This window comes from Takifugu flavidus, chromosome 4, assembly GCF_003711565.1.
Source record: "Takifugu flavidus isolate HTHZ2018 chromosome 4, ASM371156v2, whole genome shotgun sequence".
Taxonomy (NCBI): domain Eukaryota; kingdom Metazoa; phylum Chordata; class Actinopteri; order Tetraodontiformes; family Tetraodontidae; genus Takifugu; species Takifugu flavidus.
The window spans coordinates 13950307-13972531 of NC_079523.1; the positions used below are offsets into that span (position 1 = coordinate 13950307).

General features: G+C 53.2%; 4 protein-coding genes across 4 annotated transcripts in view; all 4 read right to left on the reverse strand.

Moving 5' to 3' along the window:
• lmcd1 (LIM and cysteine-rich domains 1) overlaps positions 1–3265 on the reverse strand; it is a 10306-nt gene extending 7041 nt beyond the window's left edge. The window contains exon 1 of the mRNA XM_057030654.1: positions 2554–3265. Coding sequence (XP_056886634.1) covers positions 2554–2580 — 27 coding nt within the window. The 5' untranslated portion in view covers positions 2581–3265. The remainder of the gene's footprint in view (positions 1–2553) is intronic.
• Positions 3266–3475: 210 nt separating this feature from the next.
• Positions 3476–8369, reverse strand: gmppb (GDP-mannose pyrophosphorylase B). Its single transcript, XM_057030653.1, is given in 12 exon segments — positions 3476–3623; positions 3661–4958; positions 5035–5118; positions 5120–5218; positions 5297–5424; positions 6173–6251; positions 6354–6512; positions 6586–6728; positions 6812–6860; positions 6968–7048; positions 7133–7299; positions 8241–8369. Coding segments are annotated over 10 exon segments (1083 nt in total). The 5' UTR covers positions 7262–7299; positions 8241–8369; the 3' UTR covers positions 3476–3623; positions 3661–4826.
• A 1150-nt stretch (positions 8370–9519) lies between these two features.
• pde12 (phosphodiesterase 12) lies at positions 9520–12690 on the reverse strand. The gene is made up of 8 exons (XM_057030649.1): positions 11802–12690; positions 11275–11690; positions 11074–11179; positions 10819–10963; positions 10630–10708; positions 10387–10509; positions 10103–10308; positions 9520–9918 (listed from the first exon to the last, which is right to left on the reverse strand). The coding sequence occupies exons 1-8, from the start codon at positions 12365–12367 to the stop codon at positions 9787–9789; spliced, it is 1773 nt and encodes a 590-aa protein (XP_056886629.1). The 5' UTR covers positions 12368–12690; the 3' UTR covers positions 9520–9786.
• Positions 12691–13140: 450 nt separating this feature from the next.
• Positions 13141–21895, reverse strand: LOC130524473 (V-type proton ATPase subunit S1-like protein). Its single transcript, XM_057030656.1, is given in 9 exon segments — positions 13141–13565; positions 15538–15581; positions 15584–15774; positions 15882–15932; positions 16919–17073; positions 17287–17367; positions 17643–17704; positions 17892–17914; positions 21707–21895. Coding segments are annotated over 9 exon segments (951 nt in total). The 5' UTR covers positions 21802–21895; the 3' UTR covers positions 13141–13316.
• Positions 21896–22225: the final 330 nt, after the last annotated feature.

Sequence of the window (22225 nt, forward strand, 5' to 3'; positions counted from 1 at the left end):
GCCGGAGGTCAGCGAGGGGGAACGGTCAGATAAGGAGCTGGAGGTCAGCGAGGGGGAGGTCAGCGAGGCGGAAACGGTCAGATAAGGAGCTGGAGGTCGGCGAGGGGGGAACGGTCAGATAAGGAGCTGGAGGTCAGATAAGGAGCTGGAGGTCAGATAAGGAGCTGGAGGTGGGGGAAACGTAGCAGCTGGAGGTCAGCGAGGGGAACGGTCAGATAAGGAGCTGGAGGTCAGCGAGGGGGAACGGTCAGATAAGGAGCTGGAGGTCAGCGAGGGGGAACGGTCAGATAAGGAGCTGGAGGTCAGCGAGGGGGAACGGTCATATAAGGAGCTGGAGATCAGCGAGGGGGAACGGTCAGATAAGGAGCTGGAGATCAGCGAGGGGGAGGTCAGCGAGGGGGGGAGGTCAGCGAGGGGGAGGTCAGCGGGGGAAACGGTCAGATAAGGACCTGGAGGTCAGATAAGGAGCCGGAGGTCAGCGAGGGGGAACGGTCAGATAAGGAGCTGGAGGTCAGCGAGGGGGAACGGTCAGATAAGGAGCCGGAGGTCAGCGAGGGGGAGGTCAGCGAGGGGGAACGGTCAGATAAGGAGCCGGAGGTCAGCGAGGGGGAACGGTCAGATAAGGAGCTGGAGATCAGCGAGGGGGAGGTCAGCGAGGGGGAACGGTCAGATAAGGAGCTGGAGATCAGCGAGGGGGAGGTCAGCGAGGGGGAGGTCAGCGAGGGGGGGTCAGCGAGGGGGAACGGTCAGATAAGGACCTGGAGGTCAGATAAGGAGCCGAGGTCAGCGAGGGGGGAACGGTCAGATAAGGAGCTGGAGGTCAGCGAGGGGGAACGGTCAGATAAGGAGCCGGAGGTCAGCGAGGGGGAGGTCAGCGAGGGGGAACGGTCAGATAAGGAGCCGGAGGTCAGCGAGGGGGAACGGTCAGATAAGGAGCTGGAGATCAGCGAGGGGGAGGTCAGCGAGGGGGAGATCAGCGAGGGGGAGGTCAGCGAGGGGGAACGGTCAGATAAGGAGCTGGAGATCAGCGAGGGGGAGATCACAGCGAGGGGGAGGTCAGCGAGGGGGCCTCTGATCTGCTGGTTTCCTGTTTACCATCAACCACAGACGTGCTGCAGCCCTCCAGATATCGGCACTGTCTGACTCCATACATGATCTCCTCATCCCGCCCGCCGCTACGCGCACGTAAAGAGCACGTGAGCGCTGATCTAGGGATCTATAAGAGGACTCAACAGGTCCCTCTAACCACTGATGCTGGTCTTGGTCTGATCTGGTCAGGAACTCTCCCAAAGAGCCTGAATGGCTGCTGGCTGCACCTTGGCTGGGTTATTTCCATCTTCCTGACCTCAGAGTTTCCAGCTCTGGGGGGCAAATGGAGCCGGGGGCTCAACCATGACAGGTGGCGCTGATCCGCAGGGTTAGATGAGCCTGGTGTGAGGGAGCCAGGGGCCAGAACGGACAGGGGCCAGAACGGACAAAGGGGCCAGAACGGACAGGGGGTCAGAAAGGACAGGGGCCAGAACGGACAGGGGCCAGAACGGACAGGGGCCAGAACGGACAGAGGGTCACAAAGGACAGGGGCCAGAACGGACAGGGGCCAGAACGGACAGGGGCCAGAACAGACAAGAGCCAGAACGGACAGAGGGTCACAAAAGACAGGGGCCAGAACGGACAGGAGCCAGAATGGACAGGGGCCAGAGCGGACAGGGGCCAGAACGGACAGGGGCCAGAACGGACGAAGGGGCCAGAACGGACAAAGGGGCCAGAATGGACAAAGGGGCCATAATGGACAGGGGCCAGAATGGACAGAAGGTCACAAAGGACAGGGGCCAGAACGGACAGAGGGTCACAAAGGAAAGGGGCCAGAACGGACAGGGGCCAGAACGGACAGGGGCCAGAACGGACAAAGGGGCCAGAACGGACAGGGGCCAGAACGAACCGGCTCAGAGAGAGATGAACACCAACACACCTGGACGGACGGACGCTCCAGCTTCTGTGGTCATTTAAAGCAGATGTTGTCACGCTACTCATCAAAACTCCGTGGCTGCGGTGCATACAGATGTTCCTGCCAATACACATGCTCCTGCCCTACCATACGGATGCTCCTGCCCTGCCCATACAGATGTTCCTGTGCTGCCCATACAGATGTTCCTGCCCATACAGATGTTCCTGCCAATACAGATGTTCCTGCCCTGTCCATACAGATGTTCCTGCCCTGTCCATACAGATGTTCCTGCCCTGCCCATACAATGTTACTGCCCTGCCCGTACAGATGTTCCTGCCCTGCCCACACAGATGTTCCTGCCCTGCCCATACAGATGTTCCTGTCCTGTCCATACAGATGTTCCTGCCCTGCCCATACAATGTTACTGCCCTGCCCGTACAGATGTTCCTGCCCTGCCAATACAGATGTTCCTGCCCTGCCCATACAGATGTTCCTGCCCTGTCCATACAGATGTTCCTGCCCTGCCCATACAGATGTTCCTATCCATACAGATGTTCCTGTGCTGCCCATACAGATGTTCCTATCCATACAGATGTTCCTGCTCTTACCTTCCCCGTGGCCGAGCTCACATCCATGTCTGACTCTTCTGCTCCTGCTCCAACAGAACAATGGGCCCTTAAATTCCTCTCTGGTCAACCACACTTCCTCTCTGGCTCCGCCCACCGCGGGTCTGGTCGACCACACTTCCTCTCTGGCTCCGCCCACTGCCGTCCGGACTTCCAGACCATCCCAGCCACCAGACGAGCTGCCAAACCCGGTCCTCTCCCGTCGCTCCTCCTTTCCGCACCTTTCTCCCGTTTCTGGCGAGTTCTGCTCTGCGACGTGGACCCAGCAGGTCTCTGGCGCCCCTGGATGTGCTCCAACACGCCCCTGAAGGGGAGACCAGCACGTTGTGGTTTCCAGGGAAACACGAGCTCCCCCCACCAGTTCCTCTCGCTCCGCTGGGCCGGCTGAGGAATGAAATCAGCCTGTTGTGCTGAATATCTCAGGCACCTCCTCCATTCTGAGAGGAGCCACGTTCAGGTTCTGGTGCAGAACCTTCCGCTCGGTCTCCCTCTCCAGCAGACGGGAACGCTTACCCGGGTCAGCGCGGATCAGTGTGTGGTTTTAATTTGGACGGGGGGGTTCCCTGTCCGCTCCCCGTCGGCCATTCAGAGGGAACGGAGCAGAACTCCTCAGCCAATGGGGAGCACCGGGGCTTCCTCCCCTCCTCCTCAGGACTACAGCTCTGTTTGGAACATATGGGTGCGGGGAATCGAGCCCACAACCTCCACACCTGGCCGGGCTGCTGAGCACAAACACCTTCACAGCTTCTGGGCCACGTGGGAGCGCGGGTAAAGGCCAGCAGCGCCCCCTGCTGGACGCGGACACAACTACGGCGCAAAAAACCTTTGATTTTTCAAAATAAAAACGCATTTTATGGACATTTCTGCCAAAATAGAGAAATGAAACACACAGTGACTTGCTCAGTAGTGATTATATTATTCTTTTATAGATATATATATATATATAAAAAGACTTCATTGAGGAATCAATCATTTGTTCGGACAGTTTAGAGGAGTCGCAACAGTTCCAGCACCGTAAAAACACCGTGATCATTCAACACACTGCAGGTGGACTCTGGACAGACGGACAGACAGACAGACAGAACAGACAGACAGACAGACAGACAGACAGACAGAGAGACAGAGAGACAGAGAGACAGAGAGACAGAGAGACAGAGAGACAGACAGACAGACAGAGAGACAGACAGACAGACAGACAGACAGACGGGTCCTACATGGACTCATGATCAGCCAAAAGCAAACAAAAAAACCAGGGCTGTCGAAAGATTCCGACCTCAGATTCATGGCAGGGTCGCCGGCCTCATTCACCCTCGTTAGCTCCACAAAGACGAGGCTACTACCTACGTTGCATTTTTATATCTTATTCTGTTTACTTGTGTCCTTTGTTGTGTCTTTGTCACACAAGAACTCTTAGTGCATAGAAGTTAACAAATTAGCCAGCATGTACTGCAAAAACTGACGTTCACACAGGTTTGACTGAGGAAAAGTACTTCTTTAAAATGTACCATTTTAACAAAGAGGTCTGAATTGAGAAGATTTAAAATAAACTCGGGCGGACATTATTACTCATTAATGCTAGTAAAGAAAAAAGCCCTGTTAATTAAAATGACTTTAAGACGGAATAAAAAGCAGAAACTCAACATCAGTGTGGGAGGATGTGATGTTTCGCCTCCAGGGGGCAGCAAAAACGGTTCAAAACCATTTCCGGGGAAATTTGGCTCCAAAACTAAACATGAGATGTGGAAAAAGCAGGAAATAAACTCTGTCATGAAACTTTACAAGTGGCAGCGAGCTCTAAAAACAAAAATCTGCTTTTTATTCTTGTCGTATATGAAAAGCGATGAGACGTAAAACCCGGCACGACTTCATTTCAGCCCAAACATAACTTCCAGAAGATCCCAATGTAGCTCGATTAGTGAATAGGACACTCGTATCCTTAACATCCACCCACACATTCAAAGCGTTGTCCCAGCCCGGCCCAGCCCAGCCCAGCCCAGCCCACAGCAGCCTCAGATTGATGCCCCCCCCCCCTCCCTCTCCAACATGTCTCCCGTCTGTCCCACCACCTGACGGACGTCCAGCTCCCCAGTGTTTGATACTTCAGGTCCTGCAGGTCCGGCTGCTCTTTGAGCCACAGAAACACGCCGGCCCGGAAGGTTCGATACTGGGGCTCAAATGAACGAGTGAAGAGCAGCCCCGGCGGGCCCCGGGGAGCCCGGGCCGCGGCGTGCTGGTGCTCCGGCGGGCGGCGCTGCCTACATGATGATCCGCGGCTCCGGCACCGACTCATTGATGGACTTGTGAGGCAGGACGCTGGCGCCGTTCAGGTAGAGCTCGTCGTTGACGATCACGTCCTCCCCCAGCACGGAGACGTTCTCCATCCGAACCTGCGGGGACGAGGAGTCGCACAGCATTGTGGGAAATGCTCCCGCTGCCTCGTCAGGCCGATAGAGGGGCACCTACCCACTGGCCCACGGAGGAGCTCCAGCCCACGATGCAGCTCTCCAACCAGGAGTGGGATCGGACCCGCGACCCCTTGAGGACGGTTGCAGCGCTTGATCCTCACGCCGTCCTCCACCACCACGCCGGCCCCGATGGTCACGTTGGGCCCGATGGTGCAGTTCACCCCGATCTTTGCCGTCGGGTCCTGCGGGAGAGGGAAATGACCTTTGACCTCCAGGGCGGGAGCAGGGGCCGCGTGCAAGAGGGGCCGACCGCAACTCACCACGAGAACGTTGCCAAGGAAACCGGCGCCAGTGCGCAGCTTCTCGGGCGCCTGCTGGCGCAGGGACTGGAGGTACATGCACATCCCCTTCAGGAAGTCCTTGGGCTGCCCGATATCCATCCAGAACCCTACGGGCAGACGGGGAGGGGGTGTGGGTGGACGGAACCAAGCGACCCCTTTAACACACACGGGACCCCCCGGGGATTTTTGCCCCTCTGGAAACTTCAAACCTCCCAGGACCCACAGCTGGTATTAGTATTAGTCATCAGTGCCAACCGGGGTTCTGGTGTCCCACGGCAGGGGGGGGGCAAATCCAGCCCTCCAGGGCCGGATCCAAGCCAGACCTTCTGTCCTACAGGTCAACACCTTCACCTGGGCTCCATTTACCTGGGTGAAAGCGGTTTCTCCCTGGTAGGATGGAAATCCTGGCTGGATTCCAGCTTTCATGGATTGGACTTGCCCATCAGAGGAGGTCAAATCCAGTCCTCGAGAGCTGGATCCAAGCCGGACCTTCTGTCCTACAGGTCAACACCTTCACCTGGGCTCCATTTACCTGGGTGAAAGCATTTCCAGCCTGGTAGGATGGAAATCCCGGCTTAAATCCAACCCTCGGGGAATGGATCTGACCTCCTCTGATGGGCAAGTCCAATCCATGAAGGCTGGAATCCAGCCAGGATTTCCATCCTACCAGGGAGAAACCGCTCTCACCAGGTAAATGGAGCCCAGGTGAAGGTGTTGACCTGTAGGACAGAAACTCTGGCTTGGATCCGGCCCTCAAGGACTGGATCCCCCCCCCCCCCCCCCCCCCGTCCTACGGGTTCCGTCTGTCTCCTCCGCCCCTCCCAAAAGATGGAATGAGCGGTGCGGCGTGGTTACCCTTTAGCTCCATGGAGTAAAGATGTCCTTCCTCTGCCATGACGGGGAAGATCTCCTTCTCTATAGATGTTGGTTTCAGCTGCGCACACACACACACACACACACACACACACACACACGTGCGTCAGATTTCCCCGATAACGGCGGCGTGCTGCACGTGCGCACCGAGGCGGAGCGGCACCTGTATGCGGCGCAGCATGCTGGGGTTGAAGATGTACATGCCGGCGTTGATCTTGTTGGACACGAACACCTGCGGCTTCTCCACGAATCGCTCGATCTTGCCGTCGCCGGGGTTGAAGACGACCACGCCGTACTTGGAGGGCTCCTCCACCCGCGTCACCTTGAAGAAGCACACGGGGACGCTGGACAAGCGGGGGAGGGAACGGGCGTGTGTGTCAGCGGCGGGGTCTCACCACAATGGTGCCCTCCCTCCCGTGGTCGCGGTGGAACTGCAGCATGTCTCTGAAGGGGAAGTCGCAGATCACGTCCGAGTTGAGGACAAAAAACGGCTCCTCGTCGGCGGTGAGCAGCTCCCGGGCCAGCGCCAGGGGGCCGGCTGGGGGGAGAAAGCAGAGAGGGGCGGGAACGCGTGATGCTTCCTGTCACCGAGGGCAGAAGAGGCTACGGGGGCGGGCTCACCTGTTCCCAGGGGCTCCTCCTCGTGGGACAGGGAAATGCGAATCCCGAGCTGGGGAGAAATATGGTCAGGTCAGATCTGGCATTAGGACCCGCGAACGGGCTCGTTAGGGATCTGTGAGGAGGGACAGGACGTGACGGGGGGCGGCCCATGCGTACCCTCTGCTCCTGCACTCTCATCTCTCGCTCCAGGAGCTCGGACATGTAGCTGACGGCCAGAACCACGTGGTCCACGCCGGCCTGGGGACATCCGGGAGAGAAAAGAGGAGCGTCAGGTGTGCAGGGGAAGCGGAGGCTGTTAACAACGTGGGGGGGTTCCCCTACCTTAACCAGGGCCTCCACCTGGTGGAGCAGGATGGGTTTGTTGCAGAATTCCACCAGAGGTTTGGGCACGCTCAGGGTCAGCGGCCGGAGCCGGGTTCCATAGCCTCCCACAAGGATCAGGGCCCTCATGTCGTTATCTGCGAGTAACCGTTACCAGGGCAACCAGCCTGGGCAAAAAGGGGAGTCACGCCGCGATTGCAATATCACAAAAATATATTACGCTAATATTTCAAGATGGATTCCAAACATGACCATCGTTTTTTCCCATTGTTTGTGAGTAAATGTCATCCGTGATTATAGGATGCAGGGCATTCTTTTTCTTCTCTTTCTTTTACAGGGACATTCTTTTACTGATCCTGCCCCAGAGCCAAACTGACTTTGACATTGGTGATCTAGAGGCTTTAAACATGAAGGAACCCGCTGGAGGATCTAAGATGGTTTAATTGCCCCCTTGTGCTGGAATGGAACGTGCTACCTATGGAATCCTCATCACAAACCGGCATTGTGAGCTCACACCGAAGAACCAGTTGGATTCTTTCTCATTGTGTAGCGACAGACACCCCAGCCCGACTGGACCAACCAGAACATTCAGATCCCCGTTGAACATCGGGGTCACTAAGATGGCACAGCTGGGTGAGGACGTCCAGGCACGAAGATCCAGGGATGCCCCAGGGAAGGGAAACCTTCTCATTTCTCACCCATCATGAGTTTAGCCACAATCTTCACAGCTGATTCAGTGATTTCCTCTATAATTTAGTCAGACGTCCCCTAAAGCCGTGCATTTAAAGCCCCTTTCAGCTACAGCCGAGGCAGGAACAAGGTTAATAATGCTAATAATGCTAATATATGTGATGTCCCAATAGATAAAATGTGGTGTTTCAGTGATTCGGTAGTAAACCGCAGAAAAGTTGGCGGTACAATAACATAACTACAAATGTACTCGACAGAAAATTGTCCCATTAAGTATAATACTCAAGTAGACGCTCACATTAGCCGCGCTAGCTAACTTTCAATTTCTTTACACACATGGACTATAAGCTGCCGACTATAGCTATGTAGGAGTCCATGTCTGGTGTGGCTGTATAAAGGAAGTTAATAAAGAATTTACCTTACAGGGTTTTCCTTCGGGGGAGGAAGAAATAGGATGTTTGAAGCCCTGAAAGTTCCGCAATGACACGTAGAACTGCACTACTGCTACTACTATGTTTGGCTTCCTGTTTGGGCGGTCGTCGTCAGGTTCGACACAACGATCATTACAACATCCGCTCGGCACTTTCAAAATAAAAGCACCGTCGCGTTACAGCACAACTTCATCCATTGATTTGTGATGGGCGGAAATGTGACACTGGAGACAAGCAGTTCCGAGCAATAACAGGGGAACCTGTTTTTAACTGGTTCCTCTCCTACCTGACTGATTTTAACTTTGTAAGATCAGATATCTGACCTGAGACTCCCTGAGGTAAAGCATGTCATCGAGGGCTGCAGCAAATTTTTTACAGCACCTACACCTAGACGAAACAGGTTTTATGACATTTTCACATAATCTGGGTGGGTGTTCCGACTCCGGGCTGTTTTCTCCCACACATTAAAACAGGAGTAAGATAGGTTTGTTTTCCAGCTTAAGAATAAAGCCAGAATCTTCCCAGTTCTCTCTCAGACTCTGGGCTCTGGTCTTTTAAAAAAAGAGCCTTTTTAATCTAAAATTCTTCCAAAAAAAAACAAAAAAACCCCAAAACAACTCAGTCACACGAGTGCTGACAAGAAACAGAGAGTGGGAGCACATTGCAGCCATTTCCCAATCGCTGCAGTGGTTCCCCGTGTCTTTAGTTCTTTTATTTGTTTTTAAATGTGTTAAACATGTATTTAATATCTATTAGTTTAAAGTAAAAATAGAAAAAGTACTGCTAAAATGTGGTCTGTGTTGGTCATGTTTGACAGGGTCTTATGTTTGATTTTATTTTAAATTCCAAAACACCCAGCTTCCGGACTGGTGTAATTATTCCAATAAGCTTTACGATATGACTCAAAAAGCGATCAGTAGTGCGGGGGTGTTTCAACTATCATGTAAGGTTTCAAAAAAGGGAAAATTGCAATCACTTTCATATTTGAAATTGAATTTTCTTTTAGTTGCGTCTTCTTATTTTAACGGCTGCCTTTCACTTGGTATCTCCCCGTGTCTTCTTAACTTTGTCATTCTTTTGTCCCCCCTTTAATAAAATGGTACATGCCAGACATTTAGTCCCGCCTCCTTAGCAAGACTGACCAATCAGGGAAAACAGCGTGGCGAGGAGCCGTGGATGAGCGGCAGCCATAAATCTGTGTATCTTTATTCATTGAAACTTTCAAAGAAAGAAAAGCAACTGCTTTTTAGACAGAATTAACACGACTTAATTGATTAAAGAGCTTTATTTCCGTAGCATTACATACATGTGTAAGCCCATTCTGCGTGTTTACAAGCTTGTCAATGTAATGGTCACTTTCCATTTTTCTTGCCAACAAAGTAAATCATCACCTTAAAAATTTGACATTTCAAGTGCTCAGTATCACTAAATAAAAGCCAGAACTGTAATGCTAATAAAAACGCTGCAACCTGGCTCGCACGCAAACTTTCCATCCTTTTTGAAAAGGCAGACGGACACCTTGGCTCCTCGGCTCTACGACTGGTGTCCAGGAGCCCAGAGGAGGTCACACACGAGGGCGATGTGGTCAGAGGGGTGAGCCACGCTCGGCAGAGCCTCGTGCGTGGTAACCTCCTGGTGGGACGGCAGAGGAATCACCTGCTCCACCTGCACAAACAGCGGCGTCTCGGCCCGTTACTCACCTTTCTTCTGACATTTATTAAAGCTCCAACAGCAAAATAACTGATGTAAAGCCATGTGATCTAGTTTGTTGGCAGGAGCGTCCACTGTTGGAGGTGGTTTCAGGAGGTGGTGGTGCCACCTGTGCCGCTCCCTTGGCCCACATCCGTACCTGCATGTGGTCCGGCTGGATGAAGATGTAGTCCAGGCAGCCGTGGAACCCTCCCACGTAGTTGGTGTAGGCCGGCTGGGCGCAGGCGCTGAGGAACGGCGGGAAGGCGGAGCGCAGCTCCATGCTGCAGGACTCGTCCGCCCCAGAGCTGCTCCAGTCCGCGTGCTGCCGGGGGACCGCGGCCTCGGCGATCAGCTGGAACACACCTTCATCGACACACAACAGCGGACAGCGTGACACCAGTCCTGCTCATAATGAGGCCCAGGACACCTGCGGGGAGTTACCGGAGGCGGGGCTGGAGTTGAAGTCGCCACAGAAGAGCAGAGGAGCTCCGGGCGCCACGTCGCTGATCACATGACTCAGGTGCTTCAGAGCCACGCCCATCTGAAGCAAGCGGATGTTGCCCCCTGTTAAAAGAGACATTACTCTTCTGCAGACATCCCTGTGTGTGTGTGTGTGTGTGTGTGGTGTGTGTGTGTGTGTGTGTTGGGGCGTTCTCCTGCCCCCCAACAGCAGGCCACGGGTACCTTTGGGGTGCCAGTACAGGTGTGTGTTGGCCACACACACCTTCCTGCCAGGCACCATCAGGTCCTCTAACACGGAGACCTGCAGGGAGTCGGGGAAGACCAGGGTCACAACATCCATGTGACTTTCTAATGTACAAAAGCCGAATGGGATGGAAGCCCTGGGGGAGGGACTGCTGCGTATCCTGGTACCTGCAGGCTGGTGGATCTCTTCAGCATCCGTTCTTTCAGGGTATGGTTGGTCGAAATCCTCTCCAGTAATTCAGAATGCATGGGGTCAGAGGTCAAGGCCACGCTCAGGACAATGTCGTGACGACTCAGCAGGTTGAAGCGGGATCTACGACGAAAGCGAGGTGGAATATTTTAGGACTAAAACGTCTGGGAATGAGAAGCCAGAGACTGGATCTTTACTTTCAGCACCACACAGGCACAACGGAGCCTTCGGACCTGCGGTAGAACGTGGCGAGGCCTTCGTGCTGCTTGTCTTTGATCCTGAAGACGCCGTCCAGACCAAAGGCATCCAGAGCCGGAGTCAGACTGTCAGCGAACACGCCTGCCGGAACCAGAGTCCACGTTTAACAGCACGAACACACAGGAAGCCTGTCGGACCCTGGCGCCCCCTGCAGGAGGGGGCTCAGACTCCCTCACCTTTGTCGACTTCCTGCAGACAGACGACGTCAGCGTTGTAGCCCGCCAGCTCCTTCTTGATCAGGCTCTGCCTGTAGTCCAGCTGCAGGGCGTAGGAGGCGCAGTACGGGTACAGCACGGTCTTGGACAGCTCCGTCTGGGCGTAGACGTCCGCCAGGATGTTGTAGGACACCACCCTCACAGCGGGCCACTCCGTCCCTTTCGCGGTGTACATGTGGCGGGCGTCGAACGTGCACGCGCCCGGCCCCGCCTCCACAGCGCCCGCGGAGACCAGCTCCTTGGACAGGCCGCTCCGGAGTCCATCTTTAGGAGTGCAGACCAGTTTCAGCCTACAGCCAATGTCCTGGTTGGATGGTGTGTAGACCCTCAGGCCCCCGACCTTGACCCAACTGGAGGGGTCCTCAGCAGCTGCGGAGCTACAACACATCAACACGTCAACGACATCGACACCTGACCGTTAGAAACGGACTCTGATGCTCCCCAAGGGTTGAATTCTGAATTCTGCCGCACACGCACACATGCATCACCTCGGGCTTGGTGCTCCTTCTTTGTACCAGCAATACTCGCAGTCTTGGAGGCTCCCGAACTCCACTGCCAGGTGGGGACAGACGGGATACCCGGCCAGCAGGGACGCCGGGAGTTCAGCCGTGGTGAGGGTGGGGGGATTCCTCTGCACCCAGTATTTAACGTCCCCCACCTGCAGCACGGCTCCATCCTTCCAGGCCTCCGAGTTCAGCACCGCATCACCCACCTCGGCCCCGTCGTGGTACAGCTTCACCAAGGTGGGCTCCCGTGGCCCCGGAGGCTGCTGGCCCGTCTTCTTTGCCTTCTTGGCCTTACCCTGGCCCTTGGCGACGCCGTTGGAGATGCGGGCCAGGACCTTGCCCAAGGCTTCACCCTGATCCCGCAGCATGTGTTTGTGGCTGCCGCCCAAGCAGAAGGATATGGTGAGTTTCAGCTCGCCGGGGAGGCATCGCACCACTGCTCGTTCCATGGTCCCCGAGCAGGGGAAGGATCGAGCGAGGGAGCGCGCAGAAGGAACGCGCACTCGGCAGGGCAGCAGTCCGAGAGCAGAGGAGAGGTGCTTTAGCATCAAGTCCCTGGCCAAAACAGGGTTTAACCAAGCTCTTCGGGGTCAGGGTTTGTCCCGCTTCTGACCTAAAGCATCGAATTAGAACCGGAAGTGAAATATAAGCTTAAAAACGACCTGTCACGCATGGTTCTTTCATTTGTTGTGGTTAATGAACACGTCTCAGGGCAGAAAAACACGCCGCCGCCTCCGGTTCTTCATCATAAATAGAATACGGAAGAGTTAATGACAAAAGTTCTTCAACAGTGAACTACAAGTGCACAATGTTTTCAAAGACGACACCGCTGCGTCGCTCTTCTTCTTCTACTACTGCTGCTGGTAGTCTTTTCTTCTTCGTTTATTCCCCTGCTGCATCAGTAACTTGCGACGTGCATACCGCCACCTACTGACGCGGAGGATTCTTTAAAAAAAACTCCATTAAAAAGCCAAAAACGCAAAACAAGTGGAAATATACAGGATATTTAAAGGTTGCGATATAATCCAAATTATTTTGGATATTTTACATTAAAAATATTACCTTGTTCTATATCTACCTATCAAAAATATACTTTCTCCCCACCCCCCTTTTCCTCTAAACACACCATGGAGAATGGTTTTCTATACTCTTAAGAATATTTTATACTGTCCTGTTGTTTTTGCCCTAAATTCCTTATATACCAAAAGATGTACTTGTTTTTCCGGGAGGCTACTATATTTTTCTTGTGATCTACTTCAGGCCAGGAGGGAAAACGACTAAAATCCTGGACTGCTTACTGTCAACTATAAATCTACAATACAACGTTTTGTAAAGATTTATTTATTTTTTATTAAAGACACATGTAGAAGCGCATCCATGGGCAAATGTCATAAAACTCTGGGAACACACATTTTAAAAATAGAATTCTGAACTTTCACCAGAGTTTGAGCTAAAGTCACTATTATCGCATCACTTTTGCGTCTGATTGTCTCAATGTTATTTTTCTTCTTCGTTTTCATCCCAGCCCTGCTCGAGCTGCTCGGCGTTGGCTGGGAAGTAAACATCCGCCTTGTGTTCGTTGTCGCCGTCGATGTTCTTCAGGTGGACCAGCATGTGAAGGCCATAGGCCAGGACCAGCAGCAGGATGAGGGAGGTGATGAGGCCCATCAGGACGGCTGGTGTCAGGAAGGCAGCGCAGTCGCTCGCAGGAGAAAACGTACCAGAGCTGATGTTGAAGGCCTGGATCTGAGGCAAAGAATCACAATCACAAACACCTGCCCATCAGTTTTATCCCATTAAGATGGCTCATCCAGCCACGATCATCACACGAAACCAGCTCACACCAGAGCTGATGTTGAAGGCCTGGATCTGAGGCAAAGGAATCACAATCACAAACATCTGCCCATCAGTTTTATCCCGTTAAGATGGCTCATCCAGCCACGATCATCATACGAAACAGCCCACACCAGAGCTGATGTTGAAGGCCTGGATCTGAGGCAAAGGAATCACAATCACAAACATCTGCCCATCAGTTTTATCCCGTTAAGATGGCTCATCCAGCCACGATCATCATACGAAACCAGCCCACACCAGAGCTGATGTTGAAGGCCTGGATCTGAGGCAAAGGAATCACAATCACAAACATCTGCCCATCAGTTTTATCCCGTTAAGATGGCTCATCCAGCCACGATCATCACACGAAACAGCCCACACCAGAGCTGATGTTGAAGGCCTGGATCTGAGGCAAAGGAATCACAATCACAAACATCTGCCCATCAGTTTTATCCCATTAAGATGGCTCATCCAGCCACGATCATCACACGAAACCAGCCCACACCAGAGCTGATGCTGAAGGCCTGGATCTGAGGCAAAGGAATCACAATCACAACATCTGCCCATCAGTTTTATCCCGTTAAGATGGCTCATCCAGCCACGATCATCATACGAAACAGCCCACACCAGAGCTGATGTTGAAGGCCTGGATCTGAGGCAAAGGAATCACAATCACAAACATCTGCCCATCAGTTTCATCCCATTAAGATGGCTCATCCAGCCACGATCATCACACGAAACCAGCTCTCACACCAGAGCTGATGTTGAAGGCCTGGATCTGAGGCAAAGGAATCACAATCACAAACATCTGCCCATCAGTTTTATCCCGTTAAGATGGCTCATCCAGCCACGATCATACGAAACAGCCCACACCAGAGCTGATGTTGAAGGCCTGGATCTGAGGCAAAGGAATCACAATCACAAACATCTGCCCATCAGTTTTATCCCGTTAAGATGGCTCATCCAGCCACGATCATCATACGAAACAGCCCACACAGAGCTGATGTTGAAGCCTGGATCTGAGGCAAAGGAATCACAATCACAAACATCTGCCCATCAGTTTTATCCCGTTAAGATGGCTCATCCAGCCACGATCATCACACGAAACAGCCCACACCAGAGCTGATGTTGAAGGCCTGGATCTGAGGCAAAGGAATCACAATCACAAACATCTGCCCATCAGTTTTATCCCATTAAGATGGCTCATCCAGCCACGATCATCACACGAAACCAGCCCACACCAGAGCTGATGTTGAAGGCCTGGATCTGAGGCAAAGGAATCACAACAAAAAACATCTGCCCCAGTTTCATTCATCCCGTTAGATGGCTCATCCAGCCACGATCATCATACGAAACCAGCCCACACCAGAGCTGATGTTGAAGGCCTGGATCTGAGGCAAAGGAATCACAATCACAAACACCTGCCCATCAGTTTCATCCCGTTAAGATGGCTCATCCAGCCAACGATCATCATACGAACAGCCCACACCAGAGCTGATGTGAAGGCCTGGATCTGAGGCAAGGAATCACAATCAAAACATCTGCCCATCAGTTTCATCCCGTTAAGATGGCTCATCCAGCCACGATCATCATACGAAACCAGCCCACACCAGAGCTGATGTTGAAGGCCTGGATCTGAGGCAAAGGAATCACAATCACAAACATCTGCCCATCAGTTTCATCCCGTTAAGATGGCTCATCCAGCCACGATCATCATACGAAACCAGCCCACACCAGAGCTGATGTTGAAGGCCTGGATCTGAGGCAAAGGAACCATCAGTTTTATCCTGTTAAGATGGCTCATCCAGCCACGATCATCACACAAAACCAACCCACACCAGAGCTGATGTTGAAACAAAGGCGTTATTTCCTTGTCTCTGTGTACCTGGAAGTTGGTGAAGGTGACGGCCCAGCGGCGGGCGTGGTCGCCGCTGGCACCAGCAGGGCGCGGTGGCGCTGCAGGCTGCTGACGTGGCTGCAGTGGTAGGAGGAGGAGGACGGCGCGTACACCTCGCTGGCACTGAACACCGCCTCCTCGGAGGCGTTGTAGAGCACAGACACGCTCTCCACCGAGAACCACCACTGACCCGGCGACTCGTGAAAAGTGTTGCTCAGCTGTAGCCTGGCAGCAGAGAAATGGGAGGACACGTGATCGTCCCTTGGTCCCACAGCCCTGCGGGAGTCCTGCCTCTATTACAGCCTATATGGAAGACAGGTGGGACCACGTACCTGATGGACAGACCTCCCAAACCCTCGACATCTCCGAACCTCATGAGCAGCCTTGAGGAGACAGATGAGACAGAGGAGACAGATGAGACAGATGAGACAGATGAGACAGAGGAGACAGATGAGACAGAGGAGACAGAGGAGACAGAGGAGACAGAGGAGACAGAGGAGACAGAGGAGACAGATGAGACAGAGGAGACAGATGAACAGATGAGACAGAGGAGACAGATGAGACAGATGAGACAGATGAGACAGATGAGACAGATGAGACAGAGGAGACAGAGGAGACAGATGAGACAGATGAGACAGAGGAGACAGAGGAGACAGAGGAGACAGAGGAGACAGATGAGACAGAGGAGACAGAGGAGACAGATGAGACAGAGGAGACAGAGGAGACAGAGGAGACAGAGGAGACAGATGAGACAGAGGAGACAGAGGAGAGACAGAGGAGACAGATGAGACAGATGAGACAGATGAGACAGATGAGACAGATGAGACAGATGAGACAGATGAGACAGAGGAGACAGATGAGACAGAGGAGACAGAGGAGACAGAGGAGACAGAGGAGACAGAGGAGACAGATGAGACAGATGAGACAGAGGAGACCGATGAGACAGATGAGACAGAGGAGACAGAGGAGACAGATGAGACAGATGAGACAGAGGAGACAGAGGAGACAGAGGAGACAGAGGAGACAGATGAGACAGAGGAGACAGATGAGACAGATGAGACAGATGAGACAGAGGAGACAGAGGAGACAGATGAGACAGAGGAGACAGATGAGACAGATGAGACAGATGAGACAGAGGAGACAGATGAGACAGAGGAGACAGATGAGACAGATGAGACAGAGGAGACAGAGGAGACAGAGGAGACAGAGGAGACAGATGAGACAGAGGAGACAGATGAGACAGAGGAGACAGATGAGACAGAGGAGACAGATGAGACAGATGAAACAGATGAGACAGAGGAGACAGATGAGACAGATGAGACAGATGAGACAGAGGACCATAGGGCTGCGTCTCTTCGGGTGGACATACGTTGCCTTGTCCTGGCTGCAGACAGACTCGCTGATGTCGACATCTTTCTGAGGGGAAAACGCTCTCTCCGTCAGGTCCAGCTGCTTCTGCCGCTCGTAGCGGAGGGACAGTTTCCTGGCCTGGAACAGGACGCACGGGCGTCCATCGGCGAGGACCTGGGGTGGGTGGAGACAACAATCAGCGCCTCACACACACAAAATGGCCGCCTGTGGTGGCGGCGAGAGGATGTCTTCCCTCCACAATTCTGCCTAATTTGAGTCATTTCCTGACTTTCAGCCCGTCTTCCCATTTTAGGTTCCGCCTCATTTCTGGACCTGGCTGTTCGTGGACGATGGGCTTCAAGTTCAGGGTTTGGAGTGTGTGGTCACCTTGAGCGGAGAAAGGGGGCGCGAGGTTCTGGGAACTTGGAGTAACGTTCTCCGAGATGCAAAAGGAGATGAGAGAGGAGACTGAAGGGGAATAAAGGAAACACACCAGAAATGAAAAGGGCAATAAGAATAACACCAGAATCATATAGAATGATGTACATTTATACGTAGCTACGGCCTATTCTCCTATTTTGAGCATATTTTTTTCCAGAAAATCACTTTTATCTTGTTTTTGTCTTGTTCACTCCTCTTGAGCAAAATCCCAAATCCCTTCATGCACGTAGACTTGAGACTCAACATGTTTTTGGATTAGCCTGGAGGAGCGAATCCTGTCAACATTAGCTTACGTTATTTACCTTGGACTGTCTGAGCGGGGGCTCTGCAGGAACCACCTGGCCCCCCCGTGCTAGCCTCCCATCTGGACGGAGACAATGACAGGAAAGGTCCCATGAAAGGCTCCACAGAGACGATAAATGACACATTTACACACGTACGCATTTAAATTACGCAGCAACATGCACACTGAGACGAACGAGGCAAAGCGAAGACACAGAAAGGAGTGAGGATTTGGGCGTTCCAGAAGCTTGGTCAGCAGTTGCCCTTACCTTTGATGGGGGGGGCAGCAGAGCTGTGGGCAGAAGAGTCAGGCTCGTTACAACAGGCCTCACCTTTGCTCTATCCTCGTTATCCTACACCGTTTATTATGTTCAGAGGGGCAGAGGGGGCAGATAGGCTACAGGTGAGGGTTCAGAGAGGGCAGATAGGCTACAGTTGAGGGGTCAGAGAGGGCAGATAGGCTACAGTTGAGGGTTCAGAGAGGGCAGATAGGCTACAGTTGAGGGTTCAGAGAGGGCAGATAGGCTACAGTTGAGGGTTCAGAGAGGGCAGATAGGCTACAGTTGAGGGGTCAGAGGGGGCAGATAGGCTACAGTTGAGGGTTCAGAGAGGGCAGATAGGCTACAGTTGAGGGGTCAGAGAGGGCAGATAGGCTACAGTTGAGGGTTCAGAGAGGGCAGATAGGCTACAGTTGAGGGGTCAGAGGGGGCAGATAGGCTACAGTTGAGGGGTCAGAGAGGGCAGATAGGCTACAGTTGAGGGGTCAGAGGGGGCAGATAGGCTACAGTTGAGGGGTCAGAGAGGGCAGATAGGCTATTCAGAGAGGGCAGATAGGCTACAGTTGAGGGGTCAGAGAGGGCAGATAGGCTACAGTTGAGGGGTCAGAGAGGGCAGATAGGCTATTCAGAGAGGGCAGATAGGCTACAGTTGAGGGGTCAGAGAGGGCAGATAGGCTACAGTTCAGGGTTCAGAGAGGGCAGATAGGCTACAGTTGAGGGTTCAGAGAGGGCAGATAGGCTACAGTTGAGGGTTCAGAGAGGGCAGATAGGCTACAGTTGAGGGGTCAGAGAGGGCAGATAGGCTATTCAGAGAGGGCAGATAGGCTACAGTTGAGGGGTCAGAGAGGGCAGATAGGCTACAGTTGAGGGTCAGAGAGGGCAGATAGGCTACAGTTGAGGGGTCAGAGAGGGCAGATAGGCTACAGTTGAGGGTTCAGAGAGGGCAGATAGGCTACAGTTGAGGGGTCAGAGAGGGCAGATAGGCTACAGTTGAGGGTTCAGAGAGGGCAGATAGGCTACAGTTGAGGGTCAGAGAGGGCAGATAGGCTACAGTTGAGGGGTCAGAGAGGGCAGATAGGCTACAGTTGAGGGGTCAGAGAGGGCAGATAGGCTACAGTTGAGGGGTCAGAGAGGGCAGATAGGCTACAGTTGAGGGTTCAGAGAGGGCAGATAGGCTACAGTTGAGGGGTCAGAGAGGGCAGATAGGCTATTCAGAGAGGGCAGATAGGCTACAGTTGAGGGGTCAGAGAGGGCAGATAGGCTATTCAGAGAGGGCAGATAGGCTACAGTTGAGGGGTCAGAGAGGGCAGATAGGCTACAGTTGAGGGTCAGAGAGGGCAGATAGGCTACAGTTCAGGGTTCAGAGAGGGCAGATAGGCTACAGTTCAGGGTTCAGAGAGGGCAGATAGGCTACAGTTCAGGGTTCAGAGAGGGCAGATAGGCTACAGTTCAGGGGTCAGAGAGGGCAGATAGGCTACAGTTGAGGGGTCAGAGAGGGCAGATAGGCTACAGTTGAGGGGTCAGAGAGGGCAGATAGGCTACAGTTCAGGGTTCAGAGAGGGCAGATAGGCTACAGTTCAGGGTTCAGAGAGGGCAGATAGGCTACAGTTCAGGGTTCAGAGAGGGCAGATAGGCTACAGTTCAGGGGTCAGAGAGGGCAGATAGGCTACAGTTGAGGGTTCAGAGGGGGCAGATAGGCTACAGTTGAGGGTTCAGAGAGGGCAGATAGGCTACAGTTGAGGGTTCAGAGAGGGCAGATAGGCTACAGTTCAGGGGTCAGAGAGGGCAGATAGGCTACAGTTCAGGGTTCAGAGAGGGCAGATAGGCTACAGTTCAGGGTTCAAGAGAGGGCAGATAGGCTACAGTTCAGGGTTCAGAGAGGGCAGATAGGCTACAGTTCAGGGGTCAGAGAGGGCAGATAGGCTACAGTTGAGGGTTCAGAGGGGGCAGATAGGCTACAGTTGAGGGGTCAAGAGAGGGCAGATAGGCTACAGTTGAGGGGTCAGAGAGGGCAGATAGGCTACAGTTGAGGGTTCAGAGAGGGCAGATAGGCTACAGTTGAGGGGTCAGAGAGGGCAGATAGGCTACAGTTGAGGGGTCAGAGAGGGCAGATAGGCTACAGTTGAGGGGTCAGAGAGGGCAGATAGGCTACAGTTGAGGGGTCAGAGAGGGCAGATAGGCTACAGTTGAGGGTTCAGAGAGGGCAGATAGGCTACAGTTGAGGGGTCAGAGAGGGCAGATAGGCTACAGTTGAGGGTCAGAGAGGGCAGATAGGCTACAGTTGAGGGGTCAGAGAGGGCAGATAGGCTACAGTTGAGGGGTCAGAGAGGGCAGATAGGCTACAGTTGAGGGGTCAGAGGGGGCAGATAGGCTACAGTTGAGGGTTCAGAGAGGGCAGATAGGCTACAGTTGAGGGTTCAGAGAGGGCAGATAGGCTACAGTTGAGGGTTCAGAGAGGGCAGATAGGCTACAGTTGAGGGGTCAGAGAGGGCAGATAGGCTACAGTTCAGGGTTCAGAGAGGGCAGATAGGCTACAGTTGAGGGGTCAGAGAGGGCAGATAGGCTACAGTTCAGGGTTCAGAGAGGGCAGATAGGCTACAGTTGAGGGGTCAGAGAGGGCAGATAGGCTACAGTTCAGGGGTCAGAGAGGGCAGATAGGCTACAGTTCAGGGGTCAGAGAGGGCAGATAGGCTACAGTTCAGGGTTCAGAGAGGGCAGATAGCTACAGTTCAGGGGTCAGAGAGGGCAGATAGGCTACAGTTGAGGGGTCAGAGAGGGCAGATAGGCTACAGTTGAGGGTTCAGAGAGGGCAGATAGGCTACAGTTGAGGGTTCAGAGAGGGCAGATAGGCTACAGTTGACGGTTCAGAGAGGGCAGATAGACCCCGTGAGACATGAAGAGGTGCTGATGTGAAACTTTGGCTTGTTTGCTTCCTGCACCCTGGAGACTCACTACTGCCCATAAAGAGAGAGGAAGAACCTCTATCGGCATCTCTCTAACCTTGGACATGGACGTGGACGTGGACGTGGACATGGACATGGACATGGACAGGAGCGCATCAACAGATTGTCTCCTTATCTCTGTCATACAATTATTAACAGTAGTGTGATTAACATCAGCTGGCTGGAAGCCTGTCTACTGTACATGGAGGGATGGATGATGGATGGATGATGGATGATGTATGGATGATGATGGATGGATGATGGATGGATGATGGATGGATGGATGGATGGATAGATGATGGATGGATGATGGATGGAGGGATGATGGATGGATGGATGGATGATGGATGGATGGATGATGGATGGATGATGGATGGATGGTGGACAGACAGACAGACAGACAGACAGACAGACAGACAGACAGACAGACAGATAGATAGATAGATAGATAGATAGATAGATAGATATCCCCCTATCTGTCCCCCTATCTGTCCCGCGTCCCCCTATCTGTCCCCCCATCTGTCCCCCTATCTGTCCCCCCATCTGTCCCGCGTCCCCCTATCTGTCCCCCTATCTGTCCCCCCATCTGTCCCGCGTCCCCCTATCTGTCCCCCCATCTGTCCCCCTATCTGTCCCGCGTCCCCCTATCTGTCCCCCCATCTGTCCCGCGTCCCCCTATCTGTCCCCCCATCTGTCCCCCCATCTGTCCCCCCATCTGTCCCCCTATCTGTCCCCCTATCTGTCCCCCTATCTGTCCCGCGTCCCCCTATCTGTCCCACGTCCCCCCATCTGTCCCCCCATCTGTCCCGCGTCCCCCTATCTGTCCCCCCATCTGTCCCCCCATCTGTCCCCGCTGTCACCCACCTGTCAGCCAGCTGTGTGTTGAGGCCGAGGGACGAGTGCAGACGGAGGAGGACAGGGAGCAGGAGGAGGCAGCGGTGCGTCCCTGGTGCAGCCATCACTGTGTGGACCTGAGAGTGATGCTAGCACTCTCTCTCCCTCCATAATCTGCTTTAATCAGCCACCACGCTTAAGCCTCCTGACTGACGGAAGCTTCGTCCAATCAGAGGACAGAAGCAGACGGGGGCGGGACAATCCTCCCCATGCCCACAGGTCAAAGGCTTTTGCTGCTTCCACACACTTTACATTTTTATTTTGCCCAAAGAGTAATAAAGATAATTATGTTGCATCTTCCCCTCAACACTCTTGGTGATAAAAGCCTGGATTCTAAATCATATGTGATTAAATCGATATGATTACATTAAGCACTGTTGGAATTGATGTGAGAAAGAGTAAAACTTGAATTATAAGGTCTAGCCAATTAAGTAATTTGTATAAACATATAAAATGGTTTTGACATGAACGAATTAAATTCAAATCATG

Bases quoted from the DNA above. Each gene is read 5' to 3' on its own strand.
- pde12 (XM_057030649.1), bottom strand. From the start codon at position 12,367: ATGCTAAAGCACCTCTCCTCTGCTCTCGGACTGCTGCCCTGCCGAGTG. The intron at 11,691-11,801 runs GTGATGCATGTG...GATGTGTTGTAG, and splicing joins GAAGGAGCACCAAGCCCGAG to CTCCGCAGCTGCTGAGGACC. The intron at 10,709-10,818 runs GTACCAGGATAC...GACTCCCTGCAG, and splicing joins AGAGATCCACCAGCCTGCAG to GTCTCCGTGTTAGAGGACCT.